Genomic DNA, 25,621 nt, shown 5'->3' on the forward strand with positions numbered 1-25,621 from the left:
AGCCCTCAAACTAAATACATAATGAATAATATAATTTACATATCTTAGAATTTTATACAGTGACTTCATATTTATGTACCTGCTAGATTATATATAATATATGTCGAACTAATTTCTAGTATCGAACTGTCGAACTCGTCATTGTTAGTTTGTTTTAGGTTATTGTAAAATATTATTTGTTTGTTTTAGGTCATTTTTTGTTTGTCTTAGGTCATTTTATAAAATTCAGATTTTATAAATATGGATGTCATTTTAGATTAGTTTAGGTCATGCCTACTATCATGATCTATTTAATAGGCTAAGAATGACCTCCGTCCTGTCTAAAAATTTGTCTACAATTCTACCGATTCACTAACTATACTTACATTATTCTCTCTCTTACTTTACCATTTTTTCCACTTTAACTATTTATTATTATTTTTATAAAACGAGGGCAGAAACGGAAGTGTGACTCCTAATGGGGGACATAGGGAGTATTATTTATCTCACTAATTTCTGATAAATTATTTTTAGATTGATATTTATATTCAATTTTAATTATATAATTGCATAACTTTTCTTAGTTATATGCGTAGGTGGACCTACGTGGGGTATGGGGTTTTTTTTTGGAACCCCATGCACATTTTGCTATTGACTATATTATGTAAAATTAGACATAATTTATTATGTAATTAGTTAGTTCAGTTGGCTGGATATTCAGTCATGCCATTGCCATCAGCTAATTGTGTGTTCGAATCCCTTGCTGGCATTTCTTGTTTAATTCTAATTCAATTATAATTCTAGCGTCTTTGTTTAATTCTAATTCTAATTCTAGGGTGTTTGGCGGATTTATCTTTTTTAATTGAGGAAAAAAATTGAAGCTATTAAATAAATTTAAAGAGTATTAATGTTGTGTTAAAATTAACCATATTTCTCTCCTCAAAATCATCTTAAAATTTTAAATTAACGTAACTATCTCAATATAATTATATTTTCATCTCCTATAATTTAAAATTAAAGGTAATTTCATAAGAATTCTAATGAGATCTCAATTGCATATGTTCTGCCGATGATTGGATGATAAAATTTTATAATTTTTATTTCAATTTTCGTATATGTTGATAAACAGATTTTATGTCAATAAATGAATCAAACAATCTCAATATAATTATATTTTCTGGTACTTGTGTTGAGATTCTCATGTCATGTTATCATGTTGATATAAAAAAATGGTGAAAATTATTATCTTTTTACTCTTTTGTTGATATTTTATCTACTAATATTTATTGAAATACGTAAGTTTAATTCTCTTCCACTCATTTTAGGATCTAATGGTGTAGGATATTAGTCTTAATTGTAGATTGGATACTTATGCATTTAAACATGACCCTCCGAGTATGTATGTTGAGGTATTCTAAAAATTAAATTTAATTACGTATAAAATATGTTTGGATGATACCATATAAATTAACTACTATATAGTTATGAATTTGCTGTGAAAAATAATGCATTTAATAAAATGTAATCTTTCCATATCCATGCTATACAAGCTTTGGATCAACAATTTATTTAGCTACATTTATCATAAATCTTTCCGTATCGATATGCTGTAAATTAAACATATCTGAACTTATTTGAACAGCTCACTATATAATATAAGAAAATGATAATTATATAAAGGTCCAAATTTATATTCGTTCTTTAGTTTTACTGACTCATTATAATATCTAACAATGATAAATAAACTAAAATCTTCAAGTTCCACGTCATCTAATATCCACCAATTTCGATATATTCTGCAAATCTCAAGTAATATAAAAAGATCAAATTAAGCTAACTTATGAATAGTCAATTGACTAAGAAAAACGCGGTAGCCTGCGCGCAAATCTTCCCAAACTACCCCTGTCCAGAAATTCAAAGTTTGAAACCCAAACACCATAAAACCCATCACTCAACAGCAAATACAACAAACACAAAATTCCAAGTCAAACCAACACGAATCACGATGTTTGCAATGAGAGAAAGAGAAGAAAAGTTCGCCACGGAGAAGAAGAAGTCGCCGTCCGCTTTTTCGTCACTATTCTTCAAGAGGCTGAAATCGAAGGACAGCAACGGCGGCGCCCGCTCGTGGCGCCGGAAGTCGAAGAGCTCCACCGGATTCCGTTGGAAGAGGAAATTCAATTTCAATTTGCGCGTTTGGTTCGTGGACAATGTTCTCTTCAAAATCGTATCGATTTTCGAAGCCGCGGTGCTCGTCACAAAGCTCTGTTTCTTCTACCTCTGCTGCGGCTGCCACTTCTGATTATTGTGAATCCGATTGATTGGTGAAGAGTGATTCGAAGACGGATTTTGGGGGAAATTTTGGATTCGGTCTATGAAATTGAGTTCTGGATTATTCCCATGGCCATGGCAAGGCTGATTTGGCGCTGGAAAAAAATTGCTTTTTTTTTATGAATGAAATATTTCTTTTAATTTGAATTGTTAATATTACTCCACTATTAACTATTTAGATTGGTTTGCACAAGATATTGATTTGATTCTCAATTGTACCAACACTAACACAAAATATTTTTCTATATGATACAGATACGATGAAATAAAATTAACATATGGTCATGTTTACAAACTTTAAAACGTCTAATTTATAATACGCATTATATAAATAATCACTGTGTATTAATACGATCATATTTATACTTTCACTGTGTTTGTATGTCTATGATGCTGATATAATGAAATTAGAATACAAACGACTCGTAATTAAAAGTATCTGTCATGAAACATTCTGTTGTACTTTAAACAAAGTTAGTGCTCCCTCTGGCCCTTAGATTTTATAACATTTTAATTAGACATGAATTTTAAGAAATATAATGCAAATTGGGTTGAAAAAAGTTAGTAGAATGTGTATCCTATTTTTAAATATTAATTTTGTAATATAATATGAGTGAGAATGAGTTAGTGGAATATGAGGTGCAGTATTAAAAATAGTAAAAAGTGAAATGTGACAAGTTTTTAAGATGGACGAAAATGCAAATATATGATAAATTTTTAGGAAATGAGGGAGTATGAACTATATGACACGTCATTTTGCACAAGTAGAGTACAAATAGTGAAATAGTAGGAGTATGATATGATCGATGTTGAGCACTTTTTTTAATGAAAATATGGTTAATTAGACTTTATGTTAAAATATGATAGAAGAATCTAAACTTTTTTTAAAAAAAGTTACAATTGGAAAACACAATTTTCAGCATCCAACAGATCATAAAATGTTGCAAATAGTTTGGGTAAGGATAATCCAATGCTCCAACTTAATTGCTTGAAATAATTGATCGATCACATTTTTTAATTTATAAGGATTAGTTGTTCTTTTCCCATACTTTACTTAAACATAGAGTAAATAAAACTAGATAAAGTCGTTTTCTCAATAAATATTCAAAGTAGCCCGAAAGTCCACGTCAAAATAAGTGTTGCTCAAATTGACTTAGAAAAATATGAAATTTCGAAGAAAATTTGAATAATACTTGAAGCGTGGGTATCAAATTGTGACGCAGTCATAATGGAAAATGTCTACTCAATTTCCACATCCCATTGAAAGTTAGTGGAATGACTGCAATCTAGAATATCATAGGAATTTCCAAGAAACAACCCACGAACCTATAAAAGTAGTGACAACTATAGGTGGGAATCTAAGCCGAATCGATCTATATTCTACTTATAATCATTTTTTCTAAAGTGATTCTCGATAAGTGAAAAGAGTAACGATAAACAACCAAAACAAGATCATATTAGTAATTTTGATGTGTTAATTAAATATTAAAATATTAAATATAGTTGGTTAACAAATTAAAAACACTTTATTAGTTTTTGGCCTCATTTTCAATTTTTTATTTTTATATTTGAATTATTTCTCTATTATTTTTCAAATTTGAATTAAAATATGCATTAATTATATTTTATGATTAAAATTTTTTTTAAAAATTATACACAAATACCATAATATTATGAACGTTCCCCATACTATATGTATGTCTATACTTTTTTAATTAAATGCATAAATAAATTATATTTTTTCTTAAATAAACTAATTTTTGGTTGTACAAAATTTGGTTGCATAGCTTTATTGAAGCGAAAAATACTGTAATTAAAGTTGGTCACAACAATGACGTAACATGTGTTTAATTAATTTCAAATTAATATAGAGCCTTCATTATACTTGTATTTAAAAGACAAATTTTCTAAATTTAAGTGTGTTCATTTTGAAAGAATTGTCCCATTCTTGGAAGAATTTGACCAATTCTTGCATTCACTTTCTATTAATTAATTATTGGGGCCTTATAATTAAGGTGGGGCCCACACTATTCATGCCAATTGAGGAATAATTGAATCTTGCAAAATAGGTAAGATCTGAGTGTACATTGAAAAGTGTACCAAGAAATGGACTTGGTTTTACACATTTGTCCCACCTTTTCACTTTTTCACATTTCCACTTGGAGGGATAAATTTGTCAATCTACAATTCTATTAAGTCAAAGTCTTTATTTTATGGAGTATAATATTTGGATCAATTCTTAGGCCAATTCTAGTATACTAAACAAGAGGGAACATATAAGATATGTGGCCAACTATGGCTCAAATCTTGACGGGCCCAAATTGGTAGAAATGAAATATGAGAAAGTGAACACGCCTTAACAATTAATGTGAAAAAAAATGAGTTATAAAACCCACATGCGCGCGCCGCACGTCTCACTGAAGCTGCAGCTGCGGCCACGAGACATGGCCTTTGACCTAATAATTGGTCTTTGAATGATCGTAGGACTTGGGACTTGGCTTTGTCATATAACGACTTAATTTTGTGGATTGATAAAATAGGACAAATTAAACAGCTCAAGTATGCCAATGGCCACATGGCCAACAACAAAATGGCCTGCCACGTGGATGTTACACCCCAGTAATGATGACACTTAATGTTTAATGATGACACTTAATGTTTGCTTTGACTCCAACAGCCTCTAATACATTGGACGCCAATAAATAGGATTGTCACTCCATGCATTCCTGACACCAACATACTCTCTACCTCATAGTCATACAAGAGCTCTCTCTACATTGTTCTTCTATTTAAACTTTGCCTTCGCCATAATCCAGTTCGCCGAAGCTTTATTGTTAGTGGTGCTGCTAAACCAGAGAGTAAGTTGTTTCATATTTGAAGACAACACGCCAAATCTGTGAGCACTACCGGGGCATAGGGATGAATGTTCGGTTATCGGTTCAATTTTTTGGTCAAACTGAACCAAACCGAAAAAGTGAAATTTTGTGAAAATGAAAACTGAATTAAATCATATTATCCAGAAAACCAAAATCTGAACTTAAAAAAATCAACCCAAAAAAAAAAAAAAAAAAAACTAAAATTGCATAAATATGTCAAGAAGTTTTGGAAATCCGAAATTGCACAATAATCTAAAAACAAAAAACAAAAAATTATTTTCTATAATTAACACAAATATTGTATCAACCAATTCACATTTTCAAACAGTGCTCCCTTAGTCCAGCCCTAAGTTGAACATTTCATTTTCGCATGAGATTTTATACAGTTTTATTTTGTGAATTAATTATAGATAAAAATGTTTTCCATTTAAAAAGTATGTCAAGAGTGGGACATACGAAAAAGAAAAATATGTCACTTAGAATGGGACGAATGAAATAAAATCTATTAGTATTAGAATTATTATTAATATAAATCAATACAAATAGAGTTTGTTTTTAGGTACTATAATATACTTCCTCGGTGTCTTTTGAGGTGAGGTAATGTGAATCTTATAGATTGAAGACTCATGAATTTGCCCCGGACTTATTCTTGTAAATAAACCCAACAAATAAACTAGATAAACCAAGAAATGGAACAAGGAAAATGGATAAAAGAATAGAGGATGGATTAGTGTTATGATTTAGGTGAAGAAAAAGAAAGAAATCCCAAAGGCACTTTCACATACAAACACCTAATGGCTCCACAAACTAGCAACACAAGAACTAGCAAGCATACCTTTACAATCAACCTTAGCCCGGCAAAAGATCGAATGCAACCCGAAGAAATTTGATAAGTCTTCAAAAGATGAAGAAGGTGAGCTCTCAAATATGGAGAAATTGTCTCTTACAAATATTCAAAAGCTGATGACAAAAACCCTAGACATGGGTATTTATACTAGAGGTTAAAAGTGCAAAACAAAAGAGGAAAAATGAGCAAAATTCGAAAATCGCACAAAACGCCTGGGTCGGGCGTTTTTCTTCTCCAGGCCGGGCAAATTCTCTGTGGTCGGGCGTTTTGCTTGTTGGACTGCGCGGCTTTTGTAAAACGACCATAACTTCCTCGTCCGGGCTCTGATTGAGGCGTGTAAGGTACTCACGCGAAGCTATTTTGACGATGAAGACAATGGTGGTCTTAGAAGCGAATTTGGACACCATCTTAATAGGCAAATTCTGATTTGAGTCAGACCTCCGCATCCGGCTTGGCTCCTTGCCATATCTCCACCTTCTTTTCGACCCCAATCAACCCATGGCCCTCGATGTCGTTGCATCCTATGATTGTGAATATCCGGATTCACAACATGAGGTGTGTCCTCCAAGAATTGTAGTGTTATGTTGATATTGTGTACACCATTCTTTTGTGCATTTGGTGTTTCATACACTCTTGTTGAGTTTAATAAAATTTCATTTGTATGTGTTATTATAAATTTATAATTGATTTTGGGGTTTCACTTATACATTATATATACTTCCTCCGTCCTTCATCAATTATTCACTTTTGTCATTTTCGTTCGTCGCTCATTAGTTTTCCATTTCATTTTTTACAATAAATGGTAAGTAGACTCTCACATTCCACTAATTCATTTCGCTCACATTTTATCATAAACTAATTTATAAAACTGAGACTCATATTCTGTTGGATATTTTAGTGTAATTGGATTAACTTGATTGATCAGTATTATCATAATGAGACATCATGTAAGTCTGGAGGTGCGGAGTGCACGCATTTGAATTCATTATAATGTTAGGGACGAAGCCCCTTAACAAATGGATGGGGGTCCGGGGGCAGCATCCCCGGGTAGCGGGGTCCAAGGGGCAGAGCCCCTGGCTGGGGTCGAGCTAAATGTAATTTCTGAAAGTCAAAGGACTAGTTTGCAATTTTGGAAACCTTTGAAAAACAGTTAATTTCGGTTATGAAATTAACAGATGCGCTGGTTCATATTGTTAAAAACTGATTAATTCTTGTTTGGTTCGAAGATTTTTTTTCTCAGAGATCAACATAAGAAAGTTCTGATTTTCTCTGAATTGTATCCGATCAAATATTTTGGTAGAACCACCGAAATTGATTTGATCTGAAAGTGATTTCATCACGACTTTCAGATTATCCGTTCTGTTTAGTATTTTGAATTTCCCTAACATATTCCACTTCCTAATTCAATCTTCTCTTCTTTTATATTTTTTAAAACTCGTGCCGAAATCAAAGTGAATAATTATTTGGGAACAAATAAAAAGTAATTGACTAATACCCCATCTAACATATAACATCAAGATTAAACACTCAATAGTACTGAGATTATATAATAGCATACACCTACATTATTTGATAAAATTATCATGGAAATACTTGGATTACAGACCTCAATCCTAAGACAGGAGTGATTTTATAATTTTGGAAGCCAGCTGAAGAAAAGAGGTGAGCCCACTCTTTCTCAGTTCTCTCTTTTCCGGTCAGCACAGTCATCATCAGCACATCAAAAAACAACTGAGTTTGAAAGGTATTATGCTCTTGCTTCTCACAATCCACAACCATATCCACAATTATCACCTTCCCACCATTCCCTATTGCTTCTTTGCATTTTTTCAATATTCTAACACAATCTTCTTCGCCCCAGTTATGTAGTATCGACTGCAAAAATGATTAAACCACTTAAAATTTCACATAAAATAAATGAATAAAATCAACAGTACCAATTTTCATAGTACCTACCTTGAGTATAACAGCATCACCAGGAGGAATGAACTCAAACATATCGCCACCCACAAACGTCATATTCTCAGATCCCTCAAGCCCATGAACCACTTGTGGAAGGTCGAGCACAACGCATTTCAAGCCCGGAAACGCGCCAGCCACCACCTTCGCCACCACCCCAGTGCCCCCACCAACATCCACCACACTCTCCAAACCCTCAAATACATGCTTGCATTCTTTCACAAGTATGCTGCTCACAAACCGCGAATCACTAGCCATTCCCTCATTGAACACTTTATTCCAACCCTCGTCTCTCCCTCCAAACTCCCATTGATTTACACCGTTTCTAGTGAAGAATGGAGTTGGGCATTCGTCGCTAAACCATTCGGCCATATGATGGAATGGATCCACCGTGATCGCATCAATCCCGAGGAGTGCGAGAGGGGCGAAGCTCAAGGGCTCGTCTCTCAGCAAGAGACGCGAAGCCCTTGTGAGCGAGTAGGCCTCTTCCTCTTCCTCGATCTTAACCTTGTCGAAGATGTTGAAATGGACTAGAATTCGCATCAGGCGAAAGAGGGCGTGGGATTTGGCTTTGTTGATGGAGAGGGCGTTGGCCAATTCACAAAGTGTGATAGGCTTGTTGTGTTTGTGGATGGCATCGGGTATGCCTAATTGAATAGCGGATTTAAGGGACATTGAGCTTATGTAGTTGTATATGAGATTCCAAACATGGGATTGAGCATCAAGAAGCTCTTGCCTGGAAGCATTGGGAACCACCATTTTTTTTTGGATGTGCAATAGACAATAGTTACATGTAATTGGTGTCCATTTATAGCAATAACTGCCTAAAATTTGCAGGCGGCGTCCTCCCTCTTAGATATTTTAAAATAAGAATTTGAACTAGTCAAAGAAGCTAGATCACCTAATTAATAACGGATCTGTATAAATAGTGGTGACCAAAATTGAAAGAGACATAGTATAAAAAATGGAAAAGAATTTGAAATCTGCCGTCCTGCGCCTTGCTACCGCCAAGTCGCTGCTTCTTACGCTTCACTAGTGAAGCTTTTTTTCTCCGCCAAATCTCATTCTCTATTAGCAACGTATCAATTACTCTATCCGTTCCATTGTAAATGAAAATTTTTTGAAATATAAAATTAAATTTGTTAACCTTTCATAAATTGAGATTAAATTTGCTAAACTTTAATCAATCATGAACACCTTTCAAAAGTGAGTTGCTTTCAAAGGGAAAAGAGCTTCCTCTCCAAAAAAAGTCTTCTGAAATAATTTTACCAAAGAAGAGCCCTTAAAGTTACTAATTTTCTAACAAAATAAAATTATACTACTGTCGTATCTTGGTGGTATTAACTCTAGTTTGTACATGAATGGAAAAACAAAAAAATGAGAATAACTTATATATTTCTCCTAGAGTTTTATTGTATGTTTGCAAAGGATCCATCAGAATTTCCAATTGCCTTAATGGTAGGACAACTAACCTGCCCTAAGTGTAGATGGGAACTTATTAGTGCTAGATTAATCTTGACTCATTTAGTAGTGAATCGAATTTAAGATTTGATTATATTCTAAAAATAGCGTTGAATGACATTTTGATAGTACTACAAAAAGGTCTAAAAGTGCTTTGACTATTATAAATGTAGTTCACTCTTTCCCTAAAGTGAATTAAACTATTTAAATAAAAGCAAATGCTATAAACACAACTCTGTTCCAATTTTATTTGATTTTTGAAATGCCAAACCATCGGAATTGAATAATTCGAAAAAATGTAATTAGTTGAATATTGTTTTAAAAAAGGAAGTAAAAGTAGAATAGGAGTAATAGAAAAAGCAACAAAAAAGTGAGACAATAAACCCCCCAAAAACGCAAACCAACCTTAACCCCTTAAATCCTTATTCATTTTCACACCTCACCTCACTTCACTCACATCGTTCGCATCGAATCGAATCGAAAATTTCCGCCGTTGCTGCCGCCATGCAATCCCTCAACTACACCGCGCTCCGCCCCTCCCCTCTCGAGCCTCTCCGCTACACCGGAGGTGCCAGGCTCCCCGCCAAAAAGAAGCTCCAATTCAAAGTTTCCGCCTCCGCGGCGCCGAAGCGGGAGACGGACCCGAAGAAGCGTGTTGTGATCACGGGAATGGGGCTGGTTTCGGTGTTCGGGAACGAGGTTGACGCCTACTACGAGAAGCTGCTCAGCGGCGACAGCGGAATTTCGCTGATTGACAGATTCGATGCGTCTAAGTTCCCCACGCGCTTCGGCGGTCAGATTCGGGGCTTCAATTCGGAGGGCTACATTGACGGGAAGAATGACCGGAGATTGGATGACTGCTTGAGGTATTGCATTGTCGCCGGTAAGAAGGCGCTCGATGGCGCAGATCTTGGCGGGGAGAAGATCAATAAGGTATATTTGTGCTTTTATTCTTTTCCTGAGCTGATTTCTAGGTTTTAGGATTTCGGTAAAATCGATGTGTTTCTGTTGAATTTGGTTTGGTTAATGTTAAGCTGTCGTTGTTTTTATTGGTGAGTAGTAATGCTGAGTGTTTCGTGTGTGGATCCATTGGCTATTTGCATTTGAGCTTTGTTTCGTGTTGTTCAGAAGCAACTCATTATTTAATTTGTAGTAGTATGCTTTTAACTTTGAATTTGGTTTTATATAATGTGATAATGATAATGTTTTTAGTAGTGATGAGTAATGCTGAGTGTTTCAGGGTGTCCGATGTTTAGTGTGTGTGTCGAATTATCTGTATTTGAATTTGAGCTTTGATTCGTGTTGTCAAGACTCAAGAAGCAACTAATTGTTTATAATTTAAAATTGTGCCTTTTTTTAGCTTGCTTTCTTGCTGATTTTTGAGGTTCTAAGATTTCCATAAATCAATATGTTTTTAATTGGACTTGGTTTGATAATGCGACGATGATGATGTTTTTATTACTGAGAAGTAATGCTGAGTGTTTCAGAATTCACGATGTTCAGGTGTGTGGATTCATTGGCTATTTGCATTTGAGCGTTGAATAGCTTTGTTAATAAGCAACTAATTATTTTTTTTATTAAAACAAAATTGGTTAATAGGTGTGTTTAACTTAAAAATCAGGTTTCATAATTCTTTTTTTTTTTTCATTTATATTGATTTTAATAACTTTGTTTATGATGTTTGTTCTTTTCTGAATTTGGTTTGATAATGTGATGATGATGGTGTTGGTTTAGTACGGGGTTATGATGCCGAGTTTTTGGAGTTTCCGATTTTATGCTTGTAGGTTCATCGGCTGTTTGCATTGAGCCTTGGTTCATGTTGTTTAGAAGCAACTAATTGTTTAATTTCTATGAAAATTTTAGGTGTCTAATTACTTCACTTCAGTTTTCAGTGTGCAAATATCTCCAAGAATGAGGGATTTTAAAATTCATTCTAACCTTTTATACCGATCTCAAAATTATTGGGATTGAGAAACTTCTCATTTGCCCCAACACTGTGTGTGAATGTCCTTTCATATTGCTGTGGCTGAGAGCCGGTAGATTTTGGAATACATTGTTGGCCTCTTTGAGATTTCCAAATTTTAATCTGTGTGGATTCTCTGGGCCTTGTATTGGACGTGGATTGGTGTTGAATGGGTTCTTAAGAAACAACTTTTTTTTGTATAATGTTTCCCCCCTTTTTGAATCGGTTTGTAACTTTGTACTTATGATTTTCGCCTAGTTCATTATGCTCTGATGCAGCATGCAAATCTTCCCAAAATGATTTTTTCATAATTCATTTTACCTTCAAATTGATCTTAATTCTTGGGATTAGTGGCATATGCTTCATTTGTATTATTGTTTGAGTCGTCATTGTTTTTGTGAATATCTTTTGGATCTGTGGGGACTTTCCTCGAAGCTGATTGTGCATGTTGTCATTGCAGATTGATAAGATCCGAGCTGGTGTTCTGGTCGGGACGGGAATGGGTGGTCTTCAAGTATTCTCTGATGGTGTTCAGGCTCTAATAGAGAAAGGCCACAGGAAAATAACTCCGTTTTTCATACCTTATGCTATAACAAACATGGCCTCTGCTTTGCTTGCTATTGATCTTGGCTTGATGGGACCCAACTATTCGATTTCCACTGCTTGTGCCACCTCGAATTATTGTTTCTATGCGGCAGCCAACCATATCCGTCGGGGGGAAGCTGATTTGATGATTGCTGGTGGAACTGAAGCTGCAATTATTCCTATCGGATTAGGTGGTTTTGTTGCTTGCAGAGCATTGTCGCAGAGAAACGACGACCCACAAACTGCTTCGAGGCCCTGGGACCAAGAGCGAGATGGTTTTGTTATGGGTGAAGGCGCTGGAGTTTTGGTATGGATCCGATTTCTTTGTTTCTCGTCTCTACAAACATGATTAGATAAGATAACCTTAAATTAGTGTTTTCTTCGATCTTTTTAAACAGGTGATGGAAAGTTTGGATCACGCGATGAAACGAGGGGCACCAATCATTGCTGAATATTTGGGTGGTGCAGTGAATTGTGATGCGTATCATATGACAGATCCTAGAGCTGATGGACTTGGAGTCTCGTCGTGTATTCACAAGGCACTTGAAGACTCGGGCGTTTCACCCGAAGAGGTACTTTTAGATTGTTATATCTCCGTATGATGCTCCGAGCTGCCACACCTGCACGTAGGAAGGAGTAAAACCATTTACCTTAATGTAATTGGATTCTCTAGAACTGTAGAGTGTGTTCATAGATTCGTGACCATCTGTTTCCTAGTTAATGGAGTAGTAATTTTTGAGACAGGAAACCCATTTCTTGCCTCTGCTATTGCACATACTAAATTCAAACTCGATATTAAAATATCATTTAGGGACCATTTCTTTTTATTAAATTCAACTTCGAGGGTGCTAAGGTTGCTGTAACCGGTCTAACATGAGCCTTTGCAGGTTAACTACATAAATGCACATGCCACTTCCACGATCGTGGGTGATCTTGCCGAACTAAATGCAATTAAGAAGGTGTTCAAGAACACTTCTGGGATCAAAATCAATGCAACTAAGGTTAATACTCTCTCTCTCTCTCTCTCACACACACACACACACATATGCACAAATGCTCTCTTATACTGATTTCTGCGTATTTATCTTCTTACAGTCGATGATAGGGCACTGTCTTGGTGCTGCTGGTGGTTTGGAAGCTATTGCAACTGTAAAAGCAATTACAACGGGGTGGCTTCATCCGACCATAAACCAATTTGTAAGTTGCAACAACACGTAAACGAATACTTGAAATGCAGTCTGTGCTCGAAAGAAAGGTCTCTCTCAGCTAACATTTCTCTCTTTCAAATTGCTTTCTTCTGCAGAACAAAGAGCCCTCTGTAGATTTTGACACTGTTGCAAATGAAAAACAGCAGCATGACATCAATGTTGGTAAGATCTTGTATACTAGTATCATCTAATTCATCATTGAACGAGATTTTACACTTGATGGTCTATGGTTTAGTGTTTAAGATCTGGTTTCTCACTTGCATTCTTTGCAGCAATCTCGAATTCCTTTGGATTTGGAGGTCACAACTCTGTTGTCGCGTTTTCTGCATTCAAACCATGATCTGGATCGAGCCTCCAACCGAGTTGCTTGCAGTCCGTCAGTGGCTTCCTCGTCTCACTGTACTAGTCTCTCTCCTACAGTATTTCGGGCCGGGCTTATACTAGCCTAAATGGGCAGTAAGCTCTGAGTTTTCGAGAATTAGTATTCCAAAGTGCGTTTAGTTTAACCTCTTCTTGAATACATAATTTTTGCTTCAATCTTGTAGCAACAGCTCTCTTTTGTAATTGTATGTACCTTTCTTCTTCAACAACTATTCAAACTTTCTCATGTTTCCGAGACCATTTTCACCCTTGTTTCCATTAAAATGCAGTTTTCTTTCCTTTTCCAAAATGATTGTGCATCTCAAACTCTCTATATTTTGTACACATATACCATCAATCTATGACCTCCAGATGTGCACATAAAAAAATAGAGAGTATTATGCAATTCTTGAATAATGAATAATGCATTAACTCGTAAAATTCAGGTCACAAAATTTAATGTTCTCATCGTCCAACTCGGGAAAAAAAAACTACTGGAATTCTAAAATAATAACGTAAAAAAAAAATCAAAAAGCTTGGAATAAGATTTCCAAATAAGCTTAGTGTATACTTTACAACACAGATTCGTGCAACCTTTTTCCGAAGGAACTCTTTTGAAAGAATTTATTTGTACCTAAAAGTGTAAAACTTATAATTCTCTGAGACTAACTTAATCTTCAATTATTCAAGATTATTTATTCACAATTATTTGAAATTAATTATCGTAATAGGAAGAGATTATCCAAATTCGTTTATGAGGTGTTGCCCTAAACAAATACAAAATCAAATCATGCAATCGAACAACATATTAATAGTGACTTTATTAAACGTATTTTAAAACCATTACAACACATTTTCCTAAAGACCATGTTCATGTAGGACAACTTTTACATAATCGTTTACTTTCTACTACTTATCTTCATTCTTCCTCTCTTGAACCCCATCTATGATAACATTTTTCCTTTTTTTTATTCTTTAAATTTCAACAATTTCTAATCCTCGAACTACCGACGATCTAGTCTTCGTCTAGATTAGTAAAAATTAAAGATATTTTGGCACATTTTTGACAAATTGATACTAATAAAAAAAATGAAGGGGGTTTAGTTTAAGCCTCTCCCCTCTCTCTAGTTACTACTATTATTTCGAAGAAACAACCATAATAAAAAGCTAAATATCGGATCAAATTCCGGCCCAAGAGAGGATGAAGAAATATTCAATCTGAGCCAGCAATTAGTGGGCCCAAGCCCAACCCTATTAATACACCCCTTTCTATCTACCCGCCAAAATGCTTACCTCTTTCCCGCCAAATCCCTCCCCCCAAAACGGAAGTTAGCAGCAATATTTCTATTGAAAATTTCTCAACTCTTCTCTATCTCACTCTGTAAATCATCGCCTGATCAAATTGAGGGCATTTTTCGACCGACCAAGGAGCTGAAGAAGATTCGCGATGGATCTCAGCGACGATATCAGGATGGCGCACAAGCGCACATTCCTCAAATTTTTCGAGCAAACTGTGAGTTTCGAAGGAAAGCGTGGTTCAATTTACTCGATTTTTACTCATTTTCTTGTTTTGGTGATTTGTATTGCTGAATTAAACATCTCCTGAAATGCTCGCTTCGCAGGATTACAACATTGAGCTGAAGAAATCTCTCGACTCGATGTTCAACCAAAACGGCCGCCGTTGCGTGATTAATCTCGCCCATTTCTACCACAACAGAGAAGGCACCGATCTGGCGCGCAGGTTCACAGCCTTCTCTGCTGATTTACTTTGTTGTTTGGAATTTTGGATGAATTTGTTGAATCCTAAGTGATTTTTGTAAATATTTCAGGCTTTTGCAAACTCCGAGTGAGTACATACAGCCGCTCTGTGATGCGGTGACGGATATGACCAGGAGCATGAATGCCAAGTATCTCAAGGAAGGAGAGCAGGTTTTGGTTGGTCTGGAGGGTCCTTTTGTTTCGAGAAGGGTGACGCCTAGAGATCTCTTGTCTGGCTTTATTGGCTCGATGGTTTGTGTTGAAGGCATTATTACTAAATGTAAGTGGTTAAATTTGTTTCATAATTATGATTGTATGAAGTGGCATTATATGAATTCGTATCTTCTTAAAGTTGCAAGGGTTTAGACTTTCAGAAGTTAGGGTTGGTTTATTGTTAAGGGGAATTAGCTCTTGCTAGTTCTTTTTATAGCATCGACTGTTGTATATGACTGAACTGATATAGAACTATAGTCAGAGAAAATCTCTATTGGGGGCTACATTTTCTAAATTGAGTTTGAGGTTTTAAAGAAGACTATTTTCTGGTATTGCACAGTGATTCATGCAAAATACTGCTAATTTGGTGAGTTTGAAAGAACGACAAAAGAAATAGTACTAGTAGTTTGTTTGGTGTGGGCTTAAGCCCCCCTTAGCTCCTATTGGGTCCGCAACTGATAGTGAAATGTGTTTTTACTATGTAGTAGCTGCAGTGTTATTTCTCCTAGTTCATATCTGTAATAGAGAATCTAATAATTGGAATTTCTTGTTTTATGTTTAGGTTCTCTTGTTAGGCCAAAGGTTGTAAAGAGTGTCCACTTTTGCCCTGCTACTGATAAATTCACAGTTCGGGAATACAGGGACATTACATCAAATATTGGCTTGCCCACTGGATCAGTGTATCCAACACGTGTATAATTTCTCTTGTTTCCTTCTCTATCTTCTAAGCATATTATGTTGAGGTAATTCTGATAAGTTCCAACTTGTTGCAGGATGACAGTGGCAACTTGTTGGTGACTGAGTTTGGTTTGTGCACCTATAAGGACCACCAGACACTATCTATGCAAGAGGTCCCAGAAAACTCAGCTCCTGGCCAACTTCCTCGAACAGTTGATATCATTGTAGAAGACGATTTGGTGGATTCTTGTAAGCCTGGGGATCGAGTGGCAATTGTTGGGATTTACAAGGCTCTTCCTGGGAAAAGCAAAGGCAGTGTGAATGGAGTATTCAGGTTATTTTATGTCTGCAGCAAACAGTTTCTAATAATCTGTTTCATCTTTGTAATCAATTTGTTATTTACAATGTTTGTTATTGATAATGCAGGACTGTCCTTATAGCCAACAATGTGTCTCTTCTTAACAAAATGTCGCAGAATTTGCAGTATTCAAGTGATGATATGAAAAATATTAGAAAGATTTCTGAAAGAAATGACACGTTTGATCTACTTGCTAATTCTCTAGCACCTTCAATATATGGGCATTCATGGATAAAGAAAGCTGTCATTCTGTTGATGCTTGGAGGAAGTGAGAAAAACTTGAAAAATGGAACTCACTTGAGAGGGTAAGGATGCTATTAGCTTTTCCTGTTTTTTTATGCTCGATTCTTTGAACATGGCTTCTTGTTCTTGTTACTTGCTCTAGATTCTTTCGAACTTATATGCTGTTTTCTTATATCTAGTGATATAAATATGATGATGGTTGGAGACCCTTCTGTTGCTAAGTCTCAGTTGTTGAGAGCCATCATGAATATTGCTCCTCTAGCCATATCTACCACCGGTCGAGGTTCTTCTGGGGTTGGATTGACAGCTGCGGTTACTTCTGATCAAGAAACTGGTAAATTATGGTCTTGGTTGAGGTTTAGGTATTAGATTTATGATTTTACTCATTTGATCATTCCGTAAATTCAGGGGAGCGAAGACTAGAAGCTGGTGCCATGGTTCTTGCTGATAGAGGAGTTGTTTGTATTGATGAATTTGACAAGATGAATGACCAAGATCGTGTAGCTATACATGAAGTGATGGAGCAGCAGACAGTAACAATTGCAAAAGCTGGTATTCATGCATCTTTAAATGCTAGGTGTAGTGTTGTGGCAGCTGCCAATCCAATATACGGAACTGTAAGTCAAAGATTTTGATAGTTCAAGGTCCGCTAATCCCTTTTATGTTACGTTATTAATGACATATTGACTATATGCACAGTATGATCGTTCGCTAACTCCAACAAAGAATATTGGACTTCCGGATTCTCTGCTTTCTCGTTTTGATCTGCTGTTCATTGTTTTGGATCAAATGGATCCTGGGATTGATCGCCAGATTTCAGAACACGTGCTAAGAATGCATCGTTACCGATCAGTAGCTGATGGAGGTCTGTGAAGTCCACTTTTCAATTAAATACAGAGGCCTAATGCTCAAATGAAATGTAGATGTATAACTATGTAAACAACCAGGTACAAGACTAGATGAGAGCTCAAGAAATGAGGTGGAGGATGATCCTGAGGCTGGTTCTACTGTTTTTGTCAAATACAACAGAATGTTACATGGGAGAAAATCTGACAGGAGTCGAAAACGTGATACACTCACCATCAATTTTCTCAAGAAGTATATTCATTATGCCAAAAACAGGATTCAGCCTGAGCTTACTGATGAGGTGAGCTTTCTTGAACATATAGATATTTGATAATTGATTCTATGACATCATGAAATTTATCAAACCTCGATACTCAATTCCCGTGGCGTTCTGAGTTTTCAATCAACAAATGATTCTTTCCTCCAGGCATCTGAACACATAGCAACTACCTATGCGGAGCTCAGAAATGCAAGTTCAAATACAAAGGTTGGTAAATTATTACACTTATCTGATTTAACTTTAGGAATTTAAGATGTGCCTGCAGTCGTCTAAATGAAATATGTGATATATTCTCTAGACGGGAGGGACACTTCCAATCACTGCAAGAACCTTGGAAACAATAATTCGTCTATCAACTGCCCATGCTAAACTGAAGCTGCGAAGACAGGTACTACAGTAGAATGCTGTTTCAGTTCATTCATTATCTCGATACTAGTTAGATGTGATTAGACATTTCTGTACATAATTATCGGCAAATTAGAAAAACCTTTTGATGATTTTTTGCGTTTCTTCACTTTAGAATTGCTATAATGTTTGATCTTGAAACAGGTGCTGAAGTCAGATGCTGAAGCTGCTCTTCAGGTTCTAAATTTTGCCATTTATCATCAAGAGTTGAGTGACATGGAGGCGCGGGAGAATGAAAGGCTGAGAGAAATGGAAAGAGACAGCACCATGGACACTGAGGCTGTTGATAACGATGGAGCTCGTAGGACTGGAAGGAAAAAGAGCAACAATGCTGGCTCTACTGCCACAACAGAGTATGTGAAAAATTTAACTCCCTAGTAATGTGGAGTTTAGTTTGTTGTCTTGTGCTTTAATTTTTTTTTCTCTAATTAATTTTCCATATATTATAATTTCATTAATTAAACTTCTTTCTATTTTCTTGAAGTGATACGGAAGCAATGGATGTAGATCATCAACCTCCAACAAATGAAGTCAACTTATCATCAGAGAGGTCTTTATCTGATGATTCTGATCAATATATTCATTCATAGATCCAAAAATGATTTTAACTAATGTTTCATTTCCTAGCATATCTGCGTATGTACTTCTAACACTTCTAACACTCGCTAGACTGACTCACTCACCCCGAATATTCTCCCTGCAAGCAGATTGGATGCATTTAGCGCTGCATTGGGGCGGTATAGACACGCCCAACACGTGGAACAAATGTCGATTGCTGATATTGAGGGCGTAGTAAACACTGGTGCAGGCGCCCCTTACTCTGTAGCAGAGGTCATGGCTCTTTTGGAGGTAACATTTTCACATTCAGTACAATAAACTTCGATTTGTCATTTCGACTTTGAGTGATATAACAGCAAAAATTCAATCCCTTCTGCAGATAATGCACGACAAGGGCAGCTTGATGATCGTCCGGGACACGAACGTTGTTTACTTCATGTGAAACATATCATCTCCCAACGCCCCCATCCACCAGCTCAGCTCCAAATATCGCTGTCCAGGGACGATGATGTTGTATTAGTCGTGGCTTACCTGAGATATCACTGACATTAATTCAAAACTTCTAATGTTATATTTCATTTCAAAACTTGTATTGGTGTACTAGAATGCGTAATCCATCACTTTTCACTTGCATTCATAGTTGAATTCTTATGTTATATTTCCAGTTCAAAACTTTACTGTTGCACTATAATGCGTAACTATCACTCTGGAAATTCGAGTACGGCCGAATTCTAATTATTTAAGAATATTATTATAGATACAAGGTGTATTCAGAAAATGTAGCTTTGTCCCACATCGAAACTTGAATAAGAATAAATGGGTATAAAAGGAGAAGAAGCATGTGATGCTGATGTGTTCGTAGAAAGGAGAGATGGTTGGCATCTCCCCCGACAGGGACGGGAACAGCCTTCGGGCTTTACCTGTTACCACACATCCGGTTAAGGCTTACCACTTCGGTGGATCTTATAACCCAATTTTTTTTTTATTTAATTTACAAACTACCAAATTCCTTTTCAACATCTCGTATTCTCGTGCCTCTATATAATCATTACTTTAATTAGATATAATAACTATCAATTAGTAATAAATATATAGCGACAAATTGAAATAGAAGTAATTGTATTTTGAAGAAAATAAGACAAAAATCGATAATATTCCACCAAATTTTGGATTTTCTTTTTACGCACAGAAGAACAAAGATGATTCGAGTTTTGAAATTGAAGAAGCCGAATCAATGTTAAAAACTTATAATGTTCTAAACTGTGCTAAAAATAACCTTGATTCACAATCACAAACATTATTGAAATTAGTTTCATCTATTCAGGCAAAGAAGCCTAAACAGTACTTACAGGCTATAGCAAAAGAGTGATTTCATCTCTGTGGCTATTTTTATCTTTATAACATGAATACAGCTACTTTGATGGGGTATATAATTAACTCATCTTATGTTCCTGAAATGAGAAATCATATCCAATGAAACCATCTCCTTTTCTATTCCAATTTCCAAAATGGTTTCCCATCTTTTATTCCAACCGGAGTTCAAAACAGGAGGAGAAACAGAGATTCATTACACGCTACATAGTTTTCAGTCCACATCAACGTCTCAATGTTTCCAAACCTAGCATGAAATGATACAGAAGCAGAAATCACACGACAAAAGACGATGAAACTAAAGACGTTTCTTGCTCGTTGCTGTTTCCCAAGCACCTAAAACATGTTCCACAATTTCCTTCACTCCAACACCATGTTTCACCTGCTTATACACAAATTTTTCATCATTATAAATACAACCAAAATATGCATATCCAAGTCCCAACTCAAATTATAAGGTTGTGTGTTACTATAGGTGATAACTTGGATGGATTAAATCATAATTACAGTGTTATTCTTAAATTATAGTCCAAACTTTGACCTTATGATGACATTTTACTCACGCTTACAAATATTACTAATATGCTTAGTATGTTTGTCTCCTTCGCTCACTTAATAACGCAATTCAAAATATTGCCAAAAGCTAATAAATCCTCATTTTTCTCTCGATGCTAATGATCAAGCATTTGTAATGGGTAAAAGAGACAACCAAACGATGAAGATATGAGTAATAAAGCTCGTCTACAACAAGAACGGCTATGGGAGACGGGATATGAAGAAAACCTGAGCAAAAACAAATGGACCACCATCCCTCATTCGGAGTGAATCACGTTCCATGACTGATAAATCAGCTCCCACTGCAGCTGCAATGTCAGTTTTGTTGATCACCTGCAACAAAACAGTAAATCAACCATAATATAGTCAGACAAGAGAAGCTAGAAGGAGGGAGAAACCTACTAGGAGGTCGGCTTGAGTGATGCCCGGCCCTCCTTTTCTTGGAATTTTATCACCAGCAGATACATCTATTATGTAGATTATGTAATCAGCCAGTTCTCGGCTGAAATTGGCAGCCAGATTATCTGAAACCAAAACAAAGGAAGGCAAAAAAAAAATCAAAAGCATTTCTCAACAGTTGATATCAAGTAGAAACCACTTATGTTCTAGTAATAGATTAAGAGAGGGGTATTTAATGGATTTGGACATGTAAAATGGAGTCTCGACACAATTTTTACTACCATGCCCTCATTTATTCACCAGAAGATCAAGAGAAAAAATAGTGCTCATTTGATCAAGAAGGTGGATTATAATTTTGGGACGGACCAAAAAGGAACAAAGAACTATAACTTTGTTACTATTGAAGGAGTAATTGCCTCAAATACATGACCTTTGGATTATTTCTGGTTTGGCACGTAAATTTTTTAACTTGTCCCGAAATACATGAACTTCACTTTTTAATGTATTTCTCACCAATTATATCCCAAATCGAAACTTACATGACAGCCGAAACCAAGATTGTTGTTTGGATTCGGAGTTAGTTAGGAAAAAAAATAAAAATAAAAATAAAAAGTGGAGTTTATGGCCAATGTATTTTGTAACAAATAATGTTCCTAAATTCTGTGCTAAACCAAAAACAGTCCAAAGTTCGTGTGTTTTGAGACAATTGACCCTACTATGGGAAAAATTCAGCAAACAATGTGATGATATTGAGTCGAGAATTACCTCCACCAGATTCACAAAGGAGTATATCTGCTTTGTACAAATTGGAGAGCTCCTCAAGAGGCCCCAAATTTATGCTGATGTCTTCTCTTATAGCTGCATGGGGGCACCCGCCTGTTTCTACAGCACGGATCCTTTCCTCGGGAAGAGCTCCATGCTTTATCAAGAACTCGCCGTCCTCTTTTGTGAATATATCGTTGGTTACCTGCAAGGATTCACATCACTTCCTATAAAGACTTCCATGAAGAACAGCAACGGCAACGACAAACATAAAATCGCAGGAGTCAGCCAAGGGTAATGCTGATCTCAACATTTTTTATGCACATTTGAATCATTTCACACACTAACAACATTTGTTCTTAGTTATATCAAACAAACACACATCTTACAAATTGGACCTTTGGCGGAAACTAGGTGGAACAACGAAGAATAATCTTTTTATATTTTCACTTTTCATGAATAATAGTACTAGTACATGATTGAGTTTTTATATCCATATTAAAAAATAAAGTTCAATTATTACCGTTCAAGCCTAAGGCTGCAATACAAGTGAGTCAAGCCGGCCCAAAAATAATCTCAGTCTCCAGATTGATCTCAAACTCACCATTAGCAGGTTCACAAGCTTTATCGAGCTTCAATGTATTAATAATTCAAATTTTAAATTTATATGTGATCCAGATATTGGCCTTTTTCGTAAGTGCAAAAAGTTCAAATTTTATTACTCCCTCCATCCACCAAGAGTGTGAACAATTGTGACTACTACTCTTGGTGGATGTTGGTAGATAGAGAGTACTTATTAATTTTCTTCGGATTCGGACAATATCCTGTTTAACTGACTGAAAATAGGTATTGAAGTTTAGATTAGTTCAATATTAAGAGGTACAAGTAGTTCATTCGAGCTGAGATGGCTTTGTTTCGAGATCAAGGTTGGCACTATCCGGACTAGTTTCGACTCGATTCCATTACAGCCCTTTCAGTGCTGTATTGAAGGCATTGACACATTGATAACATTGACACAACACCTTCATTATTTATTTACTTTGTTTGTTTTTGGGAGGCCTTAATTCTCTAAACAACAAAACAAATTTCATCAAATAATTCCCTCAAAATAATTCAACTTATCCTGCATCGTACAATAACTTTTGGTGGCAAAAATATCTTTCCCATTACAAAAACTCACCAATTATTCGGAAAAATATGCAGAAAAAAAAACCCCCAAAAATTATACTTACAGCTGCAAGACTGTATTTTTCCCTCAGAAATTCACACAAAGCTAACATCAACGCCGTCTTCCTGCATTAATAAAAAAAATTAAAACAAAAAATAATCTATTAGTACTAGTATATATTTTGGAAAATACTCCTATCTCTCTTTATTTTCTTTAAAAAGGCAATTTTTTATCTAAAAGAAAATGACATAAAAAATATAAATAAAAAGAAGAAGAGAAAGAAAAGAGAGAGACCCAGTGCCCACGGGGCCGCCAATTCCGACGGTGAAGGCTCTCTCGTTGAAATCGCGATTAAGGAGCGGCGGTGCTCGTCTAGTGAAGTAGCCAGGGGATTCGATTGGGTCGTGCGAGTGCGGCGCCAGTCCATCGTGGCTGTGGTACACCTTCCCATCCGGACCAATCCACGATTCTCTGTTGAAATTGCGGCAACATAAATAAATTCATAGCTTCAAATTGGGGGAAATTGATGAATTAGGTGAAAAATTGAAGTAGAGGCGCATTACTCCTTGTGGTCGTGGTGGTGGTGGTGGTGATGGTGGTGGTGGTCGTGGTCGTCCTCTCCGTGCATGTGATGATCGGTAGACGCCATTGAGATGTGTGGGTGTGGGTGTTGGTGTGAGTGTGCGAGCGCAGTCGGTTACTTGAGGTGATAATTATTAGCAAAGAACAAATGGAGATGTGAATTACAGTACTACTACTTTACTTTCTTGAAATAAGTGTCATCAAATATTTTGTTTCATTTTTCTTTCAACAAATACAAACATTTTGAAGCAAGCGATACAAATTTTAATACAAAATTAATAAAGTTAGTAAAAATAATTGGAAAGTAAGTGAGAGAAAAAGAATTTTAAAATAAAAAGATTTTAATGTTTCTATTTTTAAGGAACTGTTCCAAATGTAAATAGTTGCTATTTTTAAAAAGAGTGAATTACATATTTAGTACATATACTTATCACGACGCACATTTGCGGTCCATATACTTGTATTTATGCATGTTTTAAGGTTCTTTTCTTTTTTTGACATTTTTAGGATAAAAATACCCCAAATAAAGGAAGGGCAAGTTTATCCGTCCCATAAAAGTTGAGTCGTATTCCTTTTTCGTCCGTCCCAATAAAGTTGAGTCATTTCCTTTTTTAACTAAAGACAAAACATCTAATCACCCTTATTTTATTCCATCATTTACTTTACTCTCTCTTATTTTTCCTACTTTTTTCATCTCTCCTATTTATTTAATATAAATTCTTAATCTCCGTGTCCAAAAGTTTTGTCTCAACTTTTATGGGACGGAGGGAGTACTATTTTCTCTCCTTTTTCTTTCTTCTTTATTTTTTTCTCTTTCTTCTTTATGTAAATGACTTGTATAATTACAAGAAAAATTGAGATGACACATATTTGAAGAAGGAAATAAGACAAATCAAATGTTCAGCTAAGAAGTTTATTTTTATATTATTTTGTTAGAATTACGAAGAGAAATTTCTGATGTGAGAACCCATATAAGTCGCGGGCGCCGCCCACTTGCTAAATACACGACCAAAAGTACCATAATTTCATCCATTCCATTTATCGCTTATTATTCCTCACTTTACGAATGATCGATTAGATTCAGATATTCACTTGTTGAAATTCATCATTCAAATTTTTAATCTTTTATTTACGGGATCATTAATTATAATACTCCATATTTGAAGCATAATCACAAATACTCTAGTGTGATGAAGGAAAATGACGTGAAAATGTAAACTTTATAATGATATGATTAAATTTCTCAAAAAAATTAACAGAACACAAGGAAATAAGATTTAAAAATTCATAATTTTAGTTCTAATTTTATTATAGATAAAGGAAAAAGAAAGAAGGTGGGGGAAAGAGAGAAAATAGTGTACAAATTTGCCTTTTAGCACTTTTGGGGGTATTTTCGTCCAAAAAAGATCAAAAAGTGAAAAAAACCTTAAAACGTGCATAAGTACAAGTATATGGACCGCAAATGATATTTTGCAAGTATAGGAACTGCAAATGTTCATCGTGATAAGTATAGGTTCTAAATACGTAATTCACTCTTTTAAAAAATGGAGGGAGTATGTGCGAGATAAATAGGGGGATATGTTTTTAATGTTTTAAGGATATTGTCTTCTTTCTTAAAATGGATATCGTCAACGGGATATGGGCATATAATGTGATGTATTGACAATGAAATAATACTTGAATTGGGATATGGGCAAATAATGTGATGTATTGACAATGAAATAATACTTGAATTTATTAATGATAGAGAATATGTGAGTTCTGTAGTCAAATTCAAGTTCCATAGTCAAATATTATTAATGAAATATAGTAATATTTGTGTGTGTTTCTTTTTAAAATTTATTCACAAGACGAGCTTCAAGTGGTCTTGTATCTA

The 25,621-nt window shown here is 35.5% G+C and overlaps 5 protein-coding genes and 1 non-coding gene across 6 annotated transcripts; 4 read left to right on the forward strand and 2 right to left on the reverse strand.

The window, feature by feature from the left end:
* The first annotated feature begins 1,938 nt into the window (after window positions 1-1,938).
* On the forward strand, window positions 1,939-2,464 carry LOC125197088 (uncharacterized). Its single transcript, XM_048095790.2, has one exon. The coding sequence runs from the start codon at window positions 1,985-1,987 to the stop codon at window positions 2,279-2,281; it is 297 nt and encodes a 98-aa protein (XP_047951747.1). The 5' UTR covers window positions 1,939-1,984; the 3' UTR covers window positions 2,282-2,464.
* A 5,088-nt stretch (window positions 2,465-7,552) lies between these two features.
* On the reverse strand, window positions 7,553-8,751 carry LOC125191653 (flavonoid 8-O-methyltransferase 1-like). The gene is made up of 2 exons (XM_048089048.2): window positions 7,990-8,751; window positions 7,553-7,908 (listed from the first exon to the last, which is right to left on the reverse strand). Exons 1-2 carry the CDS (start codon window positions 8,749-8,751, stop codon window positions 7,615-7,617), a joined length of 1,056 nt encoding a protein of 351 aa, XP_047945005.1. The 3' UTR covers window positions 7,553-7,614.
* A 1,102-nt stretch (window positions 8,752-9,853) lies between these two features.
* On the forward strand, window positions 9,854-13,830 carry LOC125191920 (3-oxoacyl-[acyl-carrier-protein] synthase I, chloroplastic-like). The gene is made up of 7 exons (XM_048089354.2): window positions 9,854-10,386; window positions 11,877-12,308; window positions 12,400-12,573; window positions 12,889-13,002; window positions 13,097-13,198; window positions 13,305-13,371; window positions 13,482-13,830. The coding sequence occupies exons 1-7, from the start codon at window positions 9,958-9,960 to the stop codon at window positions 13,547-13,549; spliced, it is 1,386 nt and encodes a 461-aa protein (XP_047945311.1). The 5' UTR covers window positions 9,854-9,957; the 3' UTR covers window positions 13,550-13,830.
* Window positions 13,831-14,893: 1,063 nt separating this feature from the next.
* On the forward strand, window positions 14,894-19,566 carry LOC125192047 (DNA replication licensing factor MCM3 homolog 2-like). Its single transcript, XM_048089499.2, has 16 exons — window positions 14,894-15,082; window positions 15,192-15,310; window positions 15,399-15,607; window positions 16,103-16,233; window positions 16,314-16,552; window positions 16,645-16,881; window positions 16,999-17,153; window positions 17,228-17,436; window positions 17,519-17,684; window positions 17,767-17,966; window positions 18,093-18,152; window positions 18,244-18,333; window positions 18,495-18,703; window positions 18,835-18,900; window positions 19,058-19,199; window positions 19,288-19,566. Exons 1-16 carry the CDS (start codon window positions 15,017-15,019, stop codon window positions 19,348-19,350), a joined length of 2,361 nt encoding a protein of 786 aa, XP_047945456.1. The 5' UTR covers window positions 14,894-15,016; the 3' UTR covers window positions 19,351-19,566.
* A 194-nt stretch (window positions 19,567-19,760) lies between these two features.
* Window positions 19,761-19,889, forward strand: LOC125197636 (U6atac minor spliceosomal RNA). Its single transcript, XR_007172169.2, has one exon. It is a non-coding gene; the product is annotated as a U6atac minor spliceosomal RNA (small nuclear RNA).
* A 519-nt stretch (window positions 19,890-20,408) lies between these two features.
* On the reverse strand, window positions 20,409-23,903 carry UREG (urease accessory protein G). Its single transcript, XM_048089278.2, has 7 exons — window positions 23,727-23,903; window positions 23,458-23,634; window positions 23,228-23,288; window positions 21,999-22,200; window positions 21,237-21,358; window positions 21,063-21,167; window positions 20,409-20,661 (listed from the first exon to the last, which is right to left on the reverse strand). Exons 1-7 carry the CDS (start codon window positions 23,810-23,812, stop codon window positions 20,578-20,580), a joined length of 837 nt encoding a protein of 278 aa, XP_047945235.1. The 5' UTR covers window positions 23,813-23,903; the 3' UTR covers window positions 20,409-20,577.
* Between the last annotated feature and the right edge of the window lie 1,718 nt (window positions 23,904-25,621).

The sequence above is a fragment of the Salvia hispanica genome, chromosome 4 (assembly GCF_029641045.1).
Source record: "Salvia hispanica isolate PSC_SH4W2 chromosome 4, Shi_PSC_v1, whole genome shotgun sequence".
Taxonomy (NCBI): Eukaryota; Viridiplantae; Streptophyta; class Magnoliopsida; order Lamiales; family Lamiaceae; genus Salvia; species Salvia hispanica.

Excerpts from the sequence above, each read along its gene's own strand:
- LOC125197088 (XM_048095790.2), top strand. The coding sequence starts at position 1,985 with ATGTTTGCAATGAGAGAAAGAGAAGAAAAGTTCGCCACGGAGAAGAAG.
- LOC125191653 (XM_048089048.2), bottom strand. The coding sequence starts at position 8,751 with ATGGTGGTTCCCAATGCTTCCAGGCAAGAGCTTCTTGATGCTCAATCC. Across the intron at positions 7,909-7,989 it reads GTGATGCTGTTATACTCAAG|TCGATACTACATAACTGGGG; the intron begins GTAGGTACTATG and ends TCATTTTTGCAG.
- LOC125191920 (XM_048089354.2), top strand. The coding sequence starts at position 9,958 with ATGCAATCCCTCAACTACACCGCGCTCCGCCCCTCCCCTCTCGAGCCT. Across the intron at positions 13,003-13,096 it reads TCAAAATCAATGCAACTAAG|TCGATGATAGGGCACTGTCT; the intron begins GTTAATACTCTC and ends ATCTTCTTACAG. Across the intron at positions 13,199-13,304 it reads ATCCGACCATAAACCAATTT|AACAAAGAGCCCTCTGTAGA; the intron begins GTAAGTTGCAAC and ends TTTCTTCTGCAG.
- LOC125192047 (XM_048089499.2), top strand. The coding sequence starts at position 15,017 with ATGGATCTCAGCGACGATATCAGGATGGCGCACAAGCGCACATTCCTC. Across the intron at positions 17,154-17,227 it reads TACTTCTGATCAAGAAACTG|GGGAGCGAAGACTAGAAGCT; the intron begins GTAAATTATGGT and ends CCGTAAATTCAG. Across the intron at positions 17,437-17,518 it reads CCAATCCAATATACGGAACT|TATGATCGTTCGCTAACTCC; the intron begins GTAAGTCAAAGA and ends CTATATGCACAG.
- UREG (XM_048089278.2), bottom strand. The coding sequence starts at position 23,812 with ATGGCGTCTACCGATCATCACATGCACGGAGAGGACGACCACGACCAC. Across the intron at positions 22,201-23,227 it reads AAAAATACAGTCTTGCAGCT|GTAACCAACGATATATTCAC; the intron begins GTAAGTATAATT and ends GAATCCTTGCAG. Across the intron at positions 20,662-21,062 it reads GTCCATTTGTTTTTGCTCAG|GTGAAACATGGTGTTGGAGT; the intron begins GTTTTCTTCATA and ends GTGTATAAGCAG.